The 18,081-nt window shown below is 35.6% G+C and overlaps 1 protein-coding gene across 18 annotated transcripts in view; it reads right to left on the bottom strand.

Annotated features, from left to right (window-relative positions):
* SOX6 (SRY-box transcription factor 6) overlaps window positions 1-18,081 on the bottom strand; it is a 665,852-nt gene that overhangs the window by 407,838 nt on the left and 239,933 nt on the right. Inside the window, exons 1-2 of one of the 18 annotated variants that reach the window (XM_077866360.1) lie at window positions 13,182-13,248; window positions 5,560-5,648 (exon numbers count right to left, since the gene is read on the bottom strand). The exons of 11 other annotated variants lie outside the window; for them this stretch is intronic. Coding sequence is in view for 3 of the 7 variants with exons in the window: in XM_077866348.1 (XP_077722474.1) it covers window positions 5,556-5,569 (14 nt within the window). In the remaining 4 variants the exon portion in view is untranslated. Of the gene's footprint in view, window positions 1-320; window positions 405-5,555; window positions 5,649-7,659; window positions 7,740-13,181; window positions 13,268-18,081 lie in introns of those variants that run through there. 6 more of the 18 variants (XM_077866348.1, XM_077866349.1, XM_077866363.1 and 3 more) reach the window with 6 other exon arrangements.

Here is an 18,081-nt window from a genome sequence, read left to right as displayed (position 1 = left end):
TTCTTTAGTCTGAGGTTTGGACTCAGATTGTTTTAGTAATCATTCCTCCAGGCCCACTTCCTTGTTCTTAATCACAAATCTAATCGTGTATTTTTATAAATATTCAAAATTAAACATATTTATCTACTTAGGTAAATAATTTTCAGTTAACTTTTACCGATAGCCTAGGTAGAGATCTCATTAACAAACACATTCAGAACTTTTTAGATTTGTTCTGGCAACTTGTAAATTCATAATAGATCTAACTGTTTAAATATATTAACATTCTGGGCATTTAAAAATGAATATAAAAGATTAATTCCAAGTTTTGTTTTACTTACCAAGCTCTGCCATTCCACCTCACTGCCTGAACAATATTATCAGCGCTTCGGATACTCATTCTTGCTAAGTAAAAGGATATTTCTTCTCTAGCTGGATTAATAATCAACTTTCTAGATAGTTCATTTGTAATTCTCTTCTGGTTAACCCTTAGTATTACAGCAGTCTGCCCAACTCATGCTAATCAATTTATGAAGCAGGAAGAAAAGGGTGAAATTCAATTATGCAGATAACAAATGGAAAATAAAAATGAGGGACAGTTCAGATTAGGCACAAAAGAACAATGAACCTTACTTTCTTACACTAAAAGGTATAAATCTTTATGTTAGATATTACAAAAGTGGTCAAATCACAAACACAAGAAACAAGATACATGAAGAGAGAAATATAATAGGCTTACAACACACCAGTCCAGTGCTTATTAGCCTGTGTTTTCTGCTTTATTTACATGCAGATAAATACAGATTAGCTCTGGGCTAGAAAATACTTTTCTCTTAGTATAAAGGTCTAACTTTAAACCCCCAGCTGCTTCCTCTCTCAACAGTTGTAATACTTGATCTCTTATTCTACAGTAAGTACCATCTCAGGCTTTATGGCATTTTCTCAAAATGTGACCTATAAACACTTGCATCAGAAAAATCTGAGTGCTTGTTAAAATATAGATACATGGGCCCCACCTTGGAAATCCAAAGCACCTCAGGTGATTCTTATGTACACTAAAAGTTTGAAAGCCATTTCTGACCTCATCTAAGGAGACTCCAACACAATCCTTTGGGACTCAGAATGAAATCAATTAATCCTGCTGCTAGGTTGACCTCAACCTTTTGCTTTGATTCTAATAACTAGGATTCTACATTGCTTTCCTGTATCTAAATACATTAGCCACCTAAGACCATGACCCTTACATGGTTATGGTAATCTTTCACTTGTGGTCTACTCAGAAACCAGAATCTGTCCTTTAATTACCCCTGTTGTCTATGGCCTTATGGTGGCCTAGCTGCCTAAATCATGAACTACCACTTGCCCAGACATTTCTTGCTTTGTTTGCCTAACTAAACACTTTAATCTCCTGTTTTATGTCTTCCTTCCACATATATGGACCTGTTGGTATTCATTGTCCAGTCTTTTAGTGAATGCATTTTGCCTGCTATGTTCACTTTATTCCAAGGCTGTTCCACTCCTCTAACAGTTTGCTCTATGCCTGTTGTGATGGAACAGAACTTGCTTAATCACGTGTAGAATTGTGAAATGAACAATTAGCTACAAGACGAAAAGAGATATAGACATGGCAGCCACTGGTTTCACAAATTGTTACAAAGGTTCATGTTTGTATTCGGAATAAAGGAAAAGATAATGTCTATGGGAGGACAAGGGGATGAGCAAAATGGGTGAAGGGGAGTGGGAGATACAGGCCCCCATTTACACAATGAATAAGTCATAGGAATAAAAGACATGGCATAAGGAATATAGTCAATGACTATATATCATAATAGCATTGAATGGTGACAAACGGCAGCTACATTGGTGTGGAGAATAGCATAATGTATGGAATTGTTGAGTCACTATGTTGTATACCTGAAACTAATGTCACATTGTGTACCAACTGTGAGCAAAAAAAGAAAATTAAAGATAATGATTATTTATTTTTATTTTATTTTTTAGATAATGATTATTTAAAAAGAACCAGGGAAAGCTAAAGAAAAATTCTTGAAAACTGGAATAGTATACTACGTAAAATAAAGTGAAAAAAATTTTAATTCTAATCATTTGCTTATATTTTCTTGGAACCTATTAAGAAAGGTCAACAGGACAATGATTATTTAATGTGGGGAGAATGTTTAAGTAAGTAAAAGAAAAACAATACTGGACTAGTAGAACTCTGAAGACTTGGATTTCTCACGGCCTCTATAACTTCCTAGATTTGTGATCTAGATTAAGTCTCTTAATAGTTTTGTGCCTCAGTCCCTAAATAGGTCTAGTAAATCATGCCCTCTGTGTCTAAGATTATTCTGATAATTAAAACAAGATCATATTTATTAAAAGATTTGAAACTATAAATGCCTTATAGATGTAAGGGATTATTATAGCTAATAAATTGCTATTTTATAAAGATTATAATTAACACCTACCCAAAACCTACCCCCAAAAATATATAAAGTGACCATTGTTTTGTTTAGTTTTATATTTTTTAAGTATAAACCATATGCATTGAAAGAAATAAACAGTTTGTAAAATGTCTTTCTTTTTTTAATAAATTTATTTTTTATTGGTGTTCAATTTGTCAACGTACAGAATAACACCCAGTGCTCATCCCGTCAAGTGCCCACCTCAGTGCCCGCCACCCAGTCACCCCCACCCCCCACCCACCTCCCCTTCCACCACCCCTAGTTCATTTCCCAGAGTTAGGAGTCTCTCATGTTCTGTCTCCCTTTCTGGTATTTCCCACTCATTTTTTCTCATTTCCCCTTTATACCCTTTTACTATTTTTTATATTCCCCAAATGAATGAGACCATATAATGTTTGTCCTTCTCCGATTGACTTATTTCATTCAGCATAATACCCTCCAGTTCCATCCACGTCGAAGCAAATGGTAGGTGTTTGTCGTTTCTAATAGCTGAGTAATATTCCATTGTATACATAAACCACATCTTCTTTATCCATCATCTTTCGATGGACACCGAGGCGCCTTCCACAGTTTGGCTATTGTGGACATTGCTGCTAGAAACATCGGGGTGCAGGTGTCCCGGCATTTCATTGCATCTGTATCTTTGGGGTAAATCCCCAGCAGTGCAATTGCTGGGTCGTAGGGCAGATCTATTTTTAACTCTTTGAGGAACCTCCACACAGTTCTCCACAATGAGATACCACCTCACATCAGTGAGAATGGGGAAAATTAACAAGGCAGGAAACCACAAATGTTGGAGAGGATGTGGAGAAAGGGGAACCCTCCTGCACTGTTGGTGGGAATGTGAACTCGTGCAGCCACTCTGGAAAACTGTGTGGAGGTTCCTCAAAGAGTTAAAAGGTCTTTCTTTTTTTTTTTTTTTTAATTTTTATTTATTTATGATAGTCACACAGAGAGAGAGAGAGAGAGGCAGAGACATAGGCAGAGGGAGAAGCAGGCTCCATGCACCGGGAGCCCGACGTGGGATTCGATCCAGGGTCTCCCGGATCGCGCCCTGGGCCAAAGGCAGGCGCCAAACTGTGGCGCCACCCAGGGATCCCTAAAAGGTCTTTCTTAAGAAAATTTCAGGAATAGGACTAGTATCAATCGGGGCAGTATAAGGTAAAATCATCCCAAAATATAAGTAAATAAGTAGATAACCGAAGTTTGTCTAGGTCAGACACAAACCTTACGAGTCTTACCAGAAGCATGTTTAGATGAGGAAAGGTTCATTTGGATTGACACTGGTGACATTTCTTATCCAGAACCATGTCCCTAAAGCAAGAGTTCAGTGTGACTCTGCACAACCAAAGCTTAGAGCATTTGTTGCAAGAAATTTAGACTGTATCCAATATAGTTTAAGATTCTATGATTTAATTTAACTGGTTAATGTGTACATATTAACATTCAGAAGACAGAAGTGCTTAGCAGGTATACAAATTGGTTGATGAACATTACCCATGTGAAGAAAAAAGTATTGATTCTCGACTTAAAAAATAGACACTTCCAGTGTTTTAAATTTTAATAAATGTATTCAACAAATATTGTTGAGCACCTCTCAGGTTCTAGGCATTATTCAAGATGTTGGGGAATATGAGTGAATAAAACAGTCAAAAATTCTCTGCTATGTAGAGCTTATATTCCAGGAAATATACGAGAAAGAGGGCCAATAAATTTAATAGATATACAAATTATATTAAAAGTTTATAAAGTCTATTGAAAAAATAGAACAGCATTAGGGAAATCAGGAATGTTTGGAGGGTTACAACTTAGTGGGGTGGGGGGACACAGGGAAAAGGAGAAAGAATTTTAAGCAGGCTCCACTCCCAGCATGGAGCCCAGTGGAGGGCTTGATCTCACAACCTTGAGATCATGACTTGAGCCGAAATCAAGAGCTGGACACTTGACTGACTAAGCCACCCAGCCACCCTTGGAGGGTTGCAATTTTAAAATAGAGTGATCAGTCTTCAGGATATTTACTCAAAGAAAGCAAAAACACTAATTCAAAAAGATATATTCCTATGTTTATTGGAGCATTATTTACTTACAACAGCCAAGATATGGAAGCCACCCAAGTGTCCATCCATAGATAAATGGATAAAGGTATGGTATATAAATAAAATGAGATATTACTCAGTCATTATAAAGAATGAAATCTTGTCATTCTCAACAACATGGATGAATCAGAAGGTATTGTGGTAAGTGAAATAAGTCAGAGACAAATACTATATGATTTCACCTATATGTGGAATCTAAAAAACAAAACCAAAGAACAAATATACAAACAAACACAATCACAACTACAAAAAATAAATACTCATAAATATAGAGAGAAAAAAACAGTGGTTGCCAAAGGGGAAGTGGGGGGGAGTGAAATAGGTAAAAGGGAATTATAACTCCAGTTATTAAATAAGTAAGTCACAGGGATGAAACATATATCATAGAGAATATACTCAATAATATTATAATAACATAATATGTTGACAGATGGAAACTACACTTACGGGGGATAAGCATTTCATACTGTATATAACAGTCAAATCGCTATGCTGTACACCTGAAAATAATATTTTATTAAATATCAAGCATACTTCAATTAAAAATTAATTAGTTAAATTAATTTAAATAGAGTGGTCAACATAGACCTCATTGAGAAGATGACATCTAAGCAAAAACTTGAAGGAAGTGATGACATCTGCTGTGATTCTTTGCTCATAGAAAGGTTTTTTTCACCAACTTTTAAATTTTACCACTTTAATGATAAATTGAAGATAGTCTTACAAATTAATTTTAATATTTATATTTCATATAATATACTTTCATATTTATATTTTTATATTGGTGAACATTTCATATTATAACTTTGATATTATAAGAGTGAAAGTTAAAATTGATACTCCAATACTAAAACAAATTACAGTACATCAATATGGTATATAATATGGTAAAGTCATGTTTTCAAAAACTACTAATGGGAAAATGTAATAAAATGATTTTTTAAGTACAAAAACATATTTATAGTAGGATCCAATTTTGAAATTTCTTTTCATTTACTCAACTATTTTTCAGTACCTACTATGAGCCATGCACTGTTCTGGGCATCGGAGAAAGAGGAGTAAACAAACTAGACATGTTCTTTCTTCTCATACACACATAGATAAAATACTGAAATGAAATATACCAAAATGTTACTGGGGAGTAAAGGTTTTTATTACAAAACAATAAGGTGAAATTATGGATTATTTTATTTTCTCCTCCATGTTTAAATATAATCCAAAATTTCTAAATATACTCTGCATAATTCTAAAAACTAAACTATAGCATTTATATTGATCTAAATAATATGATTCATATTTGTCTTGGGGTGTCTGTTTAGATAAAGCACAAATATACACCTAATATTCTGAATATACATTACATTTTTTCAACCATATACTGATTCTTATGTCTTTTAACACCTAATAAAGTTGGATAGTATCAGGTCCCTTTCTACAGATGCAAAAACTAAAAAACAGAACAGTGAACTAATTTGTCAAACTAGAAAGAAAAAAGTGTTTAAAATTATAATACTGTGTGAAGGTGTCTCACACAGTGCCTAGATCAAGAGATGCTGCAGATTCTGAATGCAATGCCAGAACCTTGAAGTACATCTCTCCCCAGTTATGCTGTGGTTTTGTGTGGAGTTTTTCATTAGGAAAAAATGTTTCATTTGTTTAAAATGAACCTTTAATAGTTACAAAAATCTGATCCAAATCCCAGTACCACCACCACCAGATATTAGCTTTATTCCATCTCCCTACAGCCTCTAAAATCACCAGTAAACAAGACATGTTCCTATAATGTTTCTTCATTCTTCCTTTGATTTTAAGTTTTTATATTCAAATAGCATAGCAAATGGCATCTATATGTCTACCTCTAACTAGCTGAGTTATCTTGGGCAAGTCATTTTAACTTTCCGGCCTCTTCTTATTTTTCAAATATTAGAGTTGGACTAGATAATCCCAAAAGTCCTTAAACTCTATGTGTTTCATGCCCACAATAAATTAAAAGAACACAACTTCTGAAAGAAAGAAAGAAAGAAAAGAAAGAAAGAAAGAAAGAGAAAGAAAGGCTATAGCAATAAAGACAGTTGGCTAGAAAAAGTAAGAAAACAAAGACCTGGTATTAAAAGAAAATTTGAAAATCTCCCCAATCTCCTGGACCAAGTCCAGTTTCAATTATACAAAGGTTGTTTGGGGACAATAGAGAGCAAGAAATATGAAGGATCCTTTGATCATCAAAAGATGATCCTTTTGCCTAAAAGGATAGTGTTCCTATACTCTCTCTGGTTCCAAACACACACACACACACACACACACACACACACACACAACCAACCACAAACACAACCAAGTATTTTAATATTGGAAGGAAAATAGAAGCCAGTCATTTTGCTGAAATGAAAGTATTTCAAACCCAGAGAGAGTGATTTGGTTTTGAGGATTTTTATGAACTAACACTGTGTCCAATCCTTTCCTATCACCTCCTCTGTAATACAAAACCCCAATAGCTCTTAAAATGGTTGCACTTTCTTGTGTACAGAGAGAAAAATTTGTGTTGCTATTGCAGCAACATCTAAACAGTTTCCTGTAAACTTTCTGTGATGGAAGTCGTAGAATTTATGATAAAACCCTGTAGAGTGGTGAAACAAATTTCTTTCATATTTATCATTCATTTTATTCAGTGTGCATTTGAAGGAAAACCTTTTAAGAACACCAATAATGTGAGAAAGCTACAACAACTAAATTTATTGTTAAGTATCACATCACTGGTCCTCCTGGGAGTTCAGGAAGAAAGCTTAAATCACATTTCCTAACACATTGGAGAGCTTCCCAGAGATGTGATGGCCCACAGAGGCAAACCATCCAAAGCACACTGGAATCTCAGAGATGGTGACAAAGAAATATCACTTTGTTTAATAAAAGCAAATTGAAGCTGCCCTTTTATTTTTTAAAACAAAGTACAAACTCTCTCTTACCCTCTTACCCCATTTTTCTCCTTTCCTTGCCCCGCCCCCCCCCCCCCCCCCCCCCGTTTCACCTGACTAAACTGTAGGTATTTGTTCCATCACCTGACTTAGGGGCTGGCTAGAAATATTAGAAAAAAACAATCTACCATTGTTACATGAGACAACAACCTTTCATGTCCTTGAAGCTCACCATGACCTTTCATCTTTCCTATCCCCAGTGGTCTCTCCTAACAACTAAAACTACACTCAGTTGGGCTGAATTCCAGATTGTCATAAAAAGAACCCTGTCCTTTCAAAACAAAACCAATTTTTACACCAAGGTGGGGGAGAAACACAAGTCCATTGTTCCCTCACAGATGGAAGTTGGAGTTACTAAGGCAACTGCTCTAATCCTCCTTTTTACCACCTTTTTCACATCACTGGCCTATCAAGTATGCTACCTTTTAACTCATAAGCTCAAAAGCTGGTAGTCTAACTGGCTGCCCTAATTAGCTACGATTTTCACACTACAGACAACATGATGAGCTAATCGAAATTTGCAAAATAATGACGTACCTCCAGCAAATATTCCTCCTCCTGAGGCCCAGTCTTAGAATAACAATAATGAGACCATTATTAGAGAAGGGCATTAAAATGCTGCACTGCTGCTAAACAGAGAACTTAATTGTTCTGGTCTTGTCCATTGAATCAACAACCTATTGTTGTGGACTTGAAAAATAAAGGACTGGAGAATGGGTGCCATGATGATTGGTCTGTGCGGCCATACCGGCACTCTGTAGAATTGTTTTCTTTTGAAACTCTTGATGGACTAGTAGTTTTGTTTAAAAGTAACATAAAAGGCGATTGTCTGGATAAAAAGTCCTATTTATTGAAATCCTTAGAAGCAGTTGCATGGATTTGTTCGTGACCCCTGAGATAAAAACATAGTGACCATAATAACACCATTTGTAGAGAGCCCTGTTACCACTGCCTACAGTAACATAAGATAAGAGACAGTCTTTTCTAGCTACTGTAGGAAGGAAGGAAGTACTTCTGAGCAGAAAGCAAGAATGATAAAAGGTCAAATACTGGATAAAGCTCATTAATCTCTGAAAGGGAGACTTTTAAAAATAATGCTAATTTAAGAATTCTGCACAATTGCTACAGATTCAAGCACATGTAAAAAGGCTCACAGCTCTTTTTCTTTTTTCTTTTCTCACTTTTAAGCTTCATTCCTTTGCTTAAAAAGAAGGATTAAAATAAAATGATTATTAAATAACTGAAGCAAGATGTCTCAGGATAACCTGGAGAACAAAAAAACCCGAAGGTTTCCAGATAATTATTTTTATGTTCATCCCCACTCTATAGCAAGAATAATGAAATACTAAAGTTAAAGGTTAACTAGTATAGGATTCTTAGCAGTAGAAAAGCACTGTTTACACATTGTTAAAGTGTCTTCTCTATGGAGCCACAGTACATGTTTTCTGTAAAGTCAGGTGGATTTTAGTGTTGAACTATGGTGGGAGGGAGTGTACTTTCTTGTTAGGTATTTTTGGGGTGGGGTTGTTTGTGGGGTTTTTTTATCAAGTGAAATCTGCATTATATAAAAGTGTATTAAATTGTAAATAAGACCTCTTGCTTCATTCAATCTGTGCTTTGCTTCATTTATCTTCATCTTGTTAGGCTAAATTAATTAACAATCTCACTGTTGCACACTTTCTCTTTTCATTACATCAAATAATGGCCCGTATATGGAGAAAGCACTCACCACGGGAATTCTGTAACTCTACTGCTAAGAAGAGTTTCTATGTAGCAGTGCAGTGATAGTAACTGGATATATTCATTTTATAAGCATTTATCAAATGTACTTTCCATTGTTAACAACTAATTAAGCACCTAAATTCTTAACATATCAATAAGAAGCCATAAGGGGGAAAAAAAACCTAACCAAAATAGAAGTTGCAAGATACTTCAAAAAGGAAAAAAAATCCTGTTGTATATGCACAACTAGATTTCACCATCCATGTCACCCGAAATAAGAAAAACCCCATGCAAATTTGACACGTATGTTTTCATAGATATGACACAACATTGTATAAAAGGTTTAAAAGACACGCCCAAAGCTGTTGTATTCCTTGCTTTGGAATGTCTAACATGTGATAAATTGGATGATTAGAATTTCATTGGTAAATCCCATTATTTTAAATCTAGAAGAGTGAAGTGTGTTAAACTCTTTTGTAAGTTTTCTTTCAACCTGAAACACTGTGGCATCTGGAGCTATGCAAATGGACAAAATGGTAAAGCCCTTCTTAATCTTCCCTGTTCCACCAGTGTTTCTTTCTCCAATCACAGCTTTGTGGGTGATATCTTTCTGCGAGCATTTCTTATTTAATTAAAACAGACACTGACAGAAGGACATGGATTAGTACTGTAATGATGCATTTACTTAGATTAATCGGAGGCTCCTTTTAGAGTAATGGCTTAAACAAAGAACAAAAGGAAATTGTTATGAAACAGCCTTTTATCCCAGGCAAAGGTCGCATTATGAGGTTTTTAATTTTGTCAGCTTCTGTTATACTCTGCCTTGCTAGTGGAACATGAGAAGTGCTTTTACCCCCAATAAAGCCAGTTATTATAAAAACAGCCATTAAAGCTGCAAATTAAAATGTCTGGTTTTAAAACAGGTTACTTAGCTTTCAGAATCCTCTAATTAGCATGTTGCGCATTGTTGTGAGGAAAAGAAGACTAAAATGCTAATGACCTACCGCCAGGTGACCATACTGCTGTGCAAAATAATAAGGACCTTTCCAACTAACATGACGAATTAACCAAGTACAGGTTCCCCCATCCAGCACCTCTTCTCTGAGTAGAGATCAGTAAAGCCTAGTCTCTGTCCTGGGGACCAGGATTCTCAGCCCTCTACTTAAACGATATACTCACTAAAAAGCAGACTTCTTTCTACAACAAAAGAAAGTGAATGAAATAGCAATAGAGCATCTGAAAGTAAAAAAAGACAACAGTGATTTGTTGTCAAAGCACAAAGAAAGAATTAAAGCACCAGGTCCCTAACAAAACTACCTCATTGCTTCTTTCATCCAACACCTCCCCTTTAATAAGTTGGACTTTCAGAGTGTAAATGGAATTAAGATTTGAAAGCTCAGTCTTCATTCACAACATTCACTTTTACACTTTGTTGTTTTCAAATAGCCTAAAGTAAAGCCAGTTTCCCTTTTTTGAGCCTCATTTTTTTCTATTTTACTGACTCCACTCACCACCACCTCTTCTTCCCAGTCAAAATTTGCTCTTTACAAAGGATATATTGGCTTTTGTGTTTCTTGCTACATGAATTTGACTTTATTTGCACTATTTGCACTTTTTTTTTTACCTTAACTTTTTTGTATACGGAATGACTCTGTGCCCTGTTAAGGGTAACATACATTAGCTGAAAATATAGACTGGGTGGAGGTATCTCCGGAGTTCCTAAAATTGACCCACAAAGAAAACATATTTCACTTTAAATCAAGTCTCACACAAGTATCACTGAGAGGCTAGCTCTAGGAATTTCTTGAAATCATTATGAAACATATGTTGTCATTGAAACAGCAAGAAATCACTAGGAGTCATCGGTGATATTTGCCCAGTTGAGTCTTTTTTAAAAGAGGTTAACTGAGGTTGTATCAATTATCTATGGCCACAAAAATGCTGCAGGTTCGACCACCCCCAAACTCAGTGACTTAAAACAATAAGCATTTATTTAGCTCATGTGTTTGCAGTCAGCTGGGCACTTCTGCTTTTAGCTGAGCTCACCAACATGTCTTGTGGTTGGCCGGCTTTTGGCTGATCTAGGATGGCCTTGGCTGGGACAACTAGAGTAATTCAACTTTGCTCCATATGTCTCATCCACCAGCAAACTAGCTTGTTCTTCTCGTGGGGACAGAAAAGGGCAAGAATGTGAACAGAAACGTACAAGTACTTTCACAAGCCTCGACTTGTATCACCTTTGCTAACATCCCATTGGCCAAAGCAAGTTAAATGATAGATCCCAGAGTCAAGGGATGAGTCAGAAAACCCTTCTAAAATGGAAGGGCACTGTAAAGTCTCATGACAAAGGTCATGGATACAATGAAGGAAGAAGGAAAATTGGGGCCTTTGAGCAATCAATCTTAGCAAAGAGGTCAAGGTCATTTTGAGGATTCCCAAAGTTCTTCTGAAGAAGTTTCTGTTTTGTTCCATTTGCACTAATGTAGTCTAGATAGCCACTCAAAACTGATACATTTTTATTTAATAAGTGACAGAAACTCTTCAAAAAAATAATCATCTCCACTGATTTTCAATTTAAAACCTGCAACCATACAGTTAATTCTGAAATACGACCTCTACAAATTCACCATTTATTCTGGCTTACTGAGTGCTCACTTCGGCAACACACACACTAAAATATTTTGGCTTACTAGCCTGGTGGGAATCAGTTATTCCTTGATAAAGGGTTTCAAAACTACAAACTTTGAGTCTTAGAAGGCTCCTTTCCACTTACAGAAGTAGCTAAGTTTGAGAAAACATCTAATGGATGCTGGATCCAGAAATTTGTCACTATATCTCAGAAAGTATTAACAGTCCAACACCAAAGAATACCAGCAAACAGACAGTATATTGTAGTCTTTCACCACAGCAAATGCAGCTGAAATAGCACTGTTTTTAATTTCTTTTTCAGTTCAGCACTCATCACTCAAATATTGTTCTTCTAATATCTCGGACAGTTTTTTTTAAATTTTTATTTATTTCTGATAGTCACACACAGAGAGAGAGAGAGGCAGAGACATAGGCAGAGGGAGAAGCAGGCTCCATGCACTGGGAGCCTGACGTGGGATTCGATCCCGGGTCTCCAGGATCGCGCCCTGGGCCAAAGGCAGGCGCTAAACCGCTGCGCCACCCAGGGATCCCCTCTCGGACAGTTTAAAAAAAAAAAAAAAGGAAAGCAAAGAAAATCTTTGGTCTCACAGGGCTACATGATAGAGGGTGTCCTAATTTTAAACTCTAAAAATTTCTCTGTTTTGGACCACATGAAACAGAAGATCAGCGAGGAAAGTATTCACGGTTTCTGCATGAATTTCAAAGAGTTAATGTGACAGAGGCCTTACACATGGTTTTAGGGAGATACCTAGAGTCAGTTACCAGTCTTTCCACTCAGATACACTCATCTAGCAGGAGTAGGAGTGATTACTGGGCAGAATTCCTAAACCCCATGGCAAAGGAAATACTATCCTATATAGCACCACTCAACAATTATCCCTGTGAGCAATTAAAATAACCAGTGAAGTGGGTCTCCAAAAGGAGCCTTCAGCCATTCCTTCATTGGAGCCAGCACTGACAATGTGGGCTGCCAAAGCTGGCACTAACACTCGAAGAACAAGAAAGAAAGGCCAGCAAAGCTCAATCTTGCATCTAAAGATATTAAAAAGGAAACTAAATGACATAGGGAAAACTATCTTAAGAATTACCCAATTAATGGAGAACAGGAAAAAACATCACATAATAATATGGCTTTTAAGTTCTTTTTTACTTTCCACCTATCCCTTTACAACTTTATCAGTAATGATTTTTTTTAAATGAAGCCCTAAATTATTGTTTGCCTTTTATAAACAAGGATGATACCTGGCAAGAATGCCATTTGCACTGGTTTTCTAATGTTTTGATCAACCAAATCTTCTCACCTGGTCTTTAGCAAGTATCAACCATTAGATCAGTGATTGAAGGCCATGGAACAGAGCAAAGGTAATAGGTCCATATAAGAATCAAGACAAGCATTGTGCCCTCATTAACACTAGGTTCTAAACAAACAATAGGCCCATGTTCAGAGAGCTGTACTAATTCTTCTCAATAGAAGCAGCTTGGGTTTAACTCAAATTTTCCTTTAAAAATCTCTTTGTTTTGACAGGCAAAAAAGAAAGAAAAACAAAAGCACCTGGATATCAGAAAAAGCCTTCAGAGAACAAGGATGAAAAAAAGAAAGCTTGAACTCCTTAAGAAGAATCATATTTGAATATCCAGTACCTGGTGCAGAGTAGGTGCTGAAAAATTGTGTTGAATTAAATTGTGATACATTTAGAACAGTAAGAACAGAAGAAAGTCAGCACCTCTTTTGTAAGAAATTGCATCAGTAATCATATATCAGATACTCAGAAAGGCCAAACTTGAAGAGTTCCTAACATTTGTGAACTATTTTTTATAAGATGAAATGAAACATCGGTCAAATTACATATGGACTCAAAGCTACTCCCCAGATTTTTTATAGAGATAAAAATCTAACTAAAATTAACTCCCAGGAGAGTCTTGGAGAGAGAACAATGTCATAAATGGCTTAATGCAACCAATGGGAAAATTGTGGGACCTGAAGGAGAAGTTCTATCCTTGTACCTTTTTTTCCAAATCCTTTACCTTTTAAGGGTATTAGGGATATAAACAGACTAATTAAAACGTATTTAAATTTCAGATCATGTGTAGCTCCAACTTTGGTTCAGGAACCTTTTTCAATGTTCAGTTAATGGTTTCTCTAATAACCAGTATCTTCCCTAACCAACATCATAAAACTACCCTCCTCTTAATCCCAATTGATCATACTATAGGTCTGCCAAAATATATTCAAAAATAAACACCAAAATAATATATAGAGGCAATCTCCACACTTACAGAGACTTATAGAGGCAACCTCCATGCTTTACCAACATTTTCTCTATTCCCAATTTCCTCCCCCAGTCTCTCCCTGTGCCAAAATTTAAAAAACAAAACAAAAATGCCAGCTTAGGTTGATGTTTCAAAATACTTTACAGATAAAAATATTTTTCCTCCTAGCTAGAGTTTAAACTTCGTGTCTCTAGAACTCCTATGAATTCCTCTTAGGCTAAAATATATATGACTCCCAACTCACTTTTAAGGCTAAAATACCCTTGATTCCAAAACAAAGTAAACATACTATATAGAAAGTAAAAATTATAGACTAATCTCACTTAAGAACAGAACAAAAAATCTTTTAAATATTAATTAATTCTACAGTGTAAATGAAAATCCATCAAGAACAAGTAGGTTTTTATCTCAGTAATGCTACATGGTTTAGAAACTCTGCCAATGATGCCATGTTCATAGATTAAAGAAAAAAAAGTCTATAAACTTCTCAACAGATGCAAGAGATAAGGGGAATAAAACTACAAAAAACTTCATAGTTAATGGTAAATGTTAAGATGCATTCCCATAAAAAAAAAACAGAAACTGTGTCTTCCCTCAGTAAGAACTTCAGGCTAATTGTAAATGGAATATCTCAAGACCAGGAGGAAAACTATCCAAAATAAAACCCAAATGGCAGATCTCTTCCAAAGAAAGACATACAAGGGCATCTCCCAGTGTCTGTATAGGCCATGGCAAGCTTTTTGTGACAGGAAATATTTATTATATAACATCAAATGAAAAACAAATAATACCCAATGATATCCATGCTCTGATTATAGTTATGTGAAATTAAAAAAAAAAAAAACATGGACAAGGACTGGAAACAAGCAGGTAAAAGCAAAAACAGATTGCATATTGTGAAATTCTGTGTGAGATTTTTTTGTTATTTTAATTTAAATGTCATAAAAAATTTTAACAACAAGAATAATAATAAAAGTCTATGTGACTCCTGTAGGATACTATACCATGAATAGGTTTGGGTAGGAGAAATAGTGAATGACTAAAAAGAAAGATTACCACATTGAAGGGTTATAAGAAGAAGAAAGGAAGGGCTCTTAGAAGCAGGTTCTAGGGTAACAGGAAAATTTTTTTAAAAAGACAGTAGAGGGGCACCTGGGTAGCTCAGTGGTTGAGCATCTGCCTTTGGCTCAAGTCATGATCCCAGAGTCCTGGGATCAGGTCCTGCATTGGTCTCCCTGCAGGGAGCCTGCTTCTCCCTCTGCCTATGTCTCTGCCTCTTTCTGTGTGTCTCTCATGAATAAATAAATAAAATCCTTAAAAAAAGAGAAAGAAAAATACAACAAATTTATAGATTTTTTTTTTACTGGATTAAAAAATACAGTTCTCTGGGGCACCTGGGTGTCTCAGTCAGCTAAGTGTCAGAATCCTGGTTTTGGCTCCGACTCAGGTCATGATCTCAGGGTCATGAGCTTGAGCCCTGTGTCAGGCTCACGCTCAGCGTGGAGTCTGTTTGGGATTCTCTCTTCCTCTCCTTTCCCTGCCCCCTCAAATAAGTTGGTAAATCTTAAAAAGAAGAGGAAGAAGGAGAACAAGAAAGAAAAAAGAAAAAAGAAGAAAGAAGAAAGAAGGAAGAAAGAAGAAGAGAAGGAGAAGGAGAAGGAGAGGGAGAAGAAGAAGAAGAAGAAAAGAAGAAGAAGAAGAAGAAGAAGAAGAAGAAGAAGAAGAAGAAGAAGAAGAAGAAGAAGAAGAAGAAGAAGAAGAAGAAGAAGAAGAAGAAGAAGAAGAAGAAGAAGAAGAAGAAGAAGAAGAAGAAGAAGAAGAAGAAGAAGAAGAAGAAGAAGAAGGAGAAACAGCAGCAGCAAAAGCATTTTTCTCCCAGGAATTTTATATTTTAAACTGAATTTTTCTGGGTTGCACACTAGGGGTCATTTGAGGAAAGGCGAAATCCTGCTTAATGATAGATAATAAAACTTCAAAATCCACTACCTCTGAGAAATTCCACCCATACAACTAAGTGTGCATGCCATTCCAAATGTGCTGTTGTCTGCATGGACTCTTAAAGGTTAAGGCTTCTGTAACTTTGGCTTGATGTTACAATGGTTCTAATGGGGCCTTGGTCTCCTGGACTAGTTAACACCCCAACCTCTGAACATGATCATTTCCTTATGAGAACATAAGCACCCAAGGAATTTAGATCTAAGACTCTTAGATCTGAGGAACATATCTATAATCTACAAGAATTAGGGAGAAAACAGTGTCAACTTAAGACCTTGTCACTTAAGGTTTGCCAAGTTAAAAAGATCAAATTTGACTGAGAATATACATCCTTGAATGGCAGGGGGAAAAGCAAGAAAACCTAGGATATTATCTTAATGTTGGGTTTTTTTAATATTTTAAGTAACAAAATCTTAATATAAAATGGTTCAGTATTGCTTGAGAGATGATCAAATATCAACCTAGTCTTTACATACATATTTTACATACATATTTCAAACAATGTGAAAAGACAGATAAAATGGAGCCCTCCTAAAAGGCAAATATACATTAAAAATATTACCCCTTTAAATGTGACTTACAAACGTCGAGTAGAACGTGCATAACTAGATTTGGAGAATAAATTTTCATCACAATTCCAATTATTTTTCCAGGAAAACAGCAAAATTTGTACTACAATATCCATTTCCATTTTTTTGAGTTTTTCCAAACTAGTGAGAAGATTTCTAATCTGAGGTAAATCCATTAAAGTTGATCTTAAGTAGAATCACATATTAATGAAAAGATTAACATATGAAAATGTAACAAGCAGAGGATATTTCTTCAGAGCACAGGTACTCTCTCCAATTCCTGTCCAAGTTATACATCTAACAAATATATCAAACTGCAATAGATAAGTGAATATTAAAAATATAGGCAAACCTCAACTTATTTTATTAGAAGGAAGGAAAACTATATATTTATTTTTTAAGATTTTATTTATTTATTTATTTATTTTAGAGTGAAAGAGCACATGTGCATGAATGGGGGAGGGGCAAAAGGAGAGGGAGAGAATCTCCAGCAGACTCAGCTCTGAGCAGGGAGTCTGATGCAGAGCTCAATCTCATGACCCTGAGATTATGACCGGAGCCACCAAGAATTGGGCATTTAACCAACTGAGCCACCCAGGTGCCCTGAAAAACTGTATTCTTTAACCCAGGAAAAAAGTCCATAAACTTGTTCCATTTTCTTTTTAAAATTTTTCTCTATTTTTTTTTTTTGAGTATAGTTGACATACAATGTTACATTAGTTTCAGGTCTACAACATAGTGACTCAACAACTCTATACATTATGCTATGCTCACCACAAGTATAACCACCATCTAACAGGATACAACACTATTACAATACCATTGACTATATATTCTTTATGATGTACCTTTTATTCCTGTGATTTATTCTTCTGTAACTGGAAGTCTATTTTTTCCACTCCCCTTCATTCATTTTACCCATTTACCCTACCCCTTATTTTCTATCAACCATCGGTTTGTTTTCTATATATTTATATATCTGGTTCTGCTTTTTGTTTTTTCATTTGCTCTTTTAGATTCCACATATGAGTAAAATCATACAGCATTTGTCTTTCTCAGTCCGACTTATCACTTAGCATAAAAACTTGTTCTATTTTCAAAATAACATAAACTTAAGTCTTAGAACTTACCTAGCTGTGTCATCTCATTTGCATTTTATTCTTTGACAATATTAATCATTTCAATAGGAATTGTAATGACCTTCATCATATCACCCCACTCATTTGCACTCATGGAAAGTGGAATAAATAAATTTCATTATTGGATCAGTCAATGGACATCAAAATATTTCTCCAAATCCCATATATCAATCCACCCTATCAGTTCTATGGTCAGTTGCATAATTTTGGTTGTATTCATTAGAACA

The sequence above is a fragment of the Canis aureus genome, chromosome 23, assembly GCF_053574225.1.
Source record: "Canis aureus isolate CA01 chromosome 23, VMU_Caureus_v.1.0, whole genome shotgun sequence".
Classification (NCBI taxonomy): Eukaryota; Metazoa; Chordata; class Mammalia; order Carnivora; family Canidae; genus Canis; species Canis aureus.
This window is presented reverse-complemented; position numbering and strand designations above follow the sequence as displayed.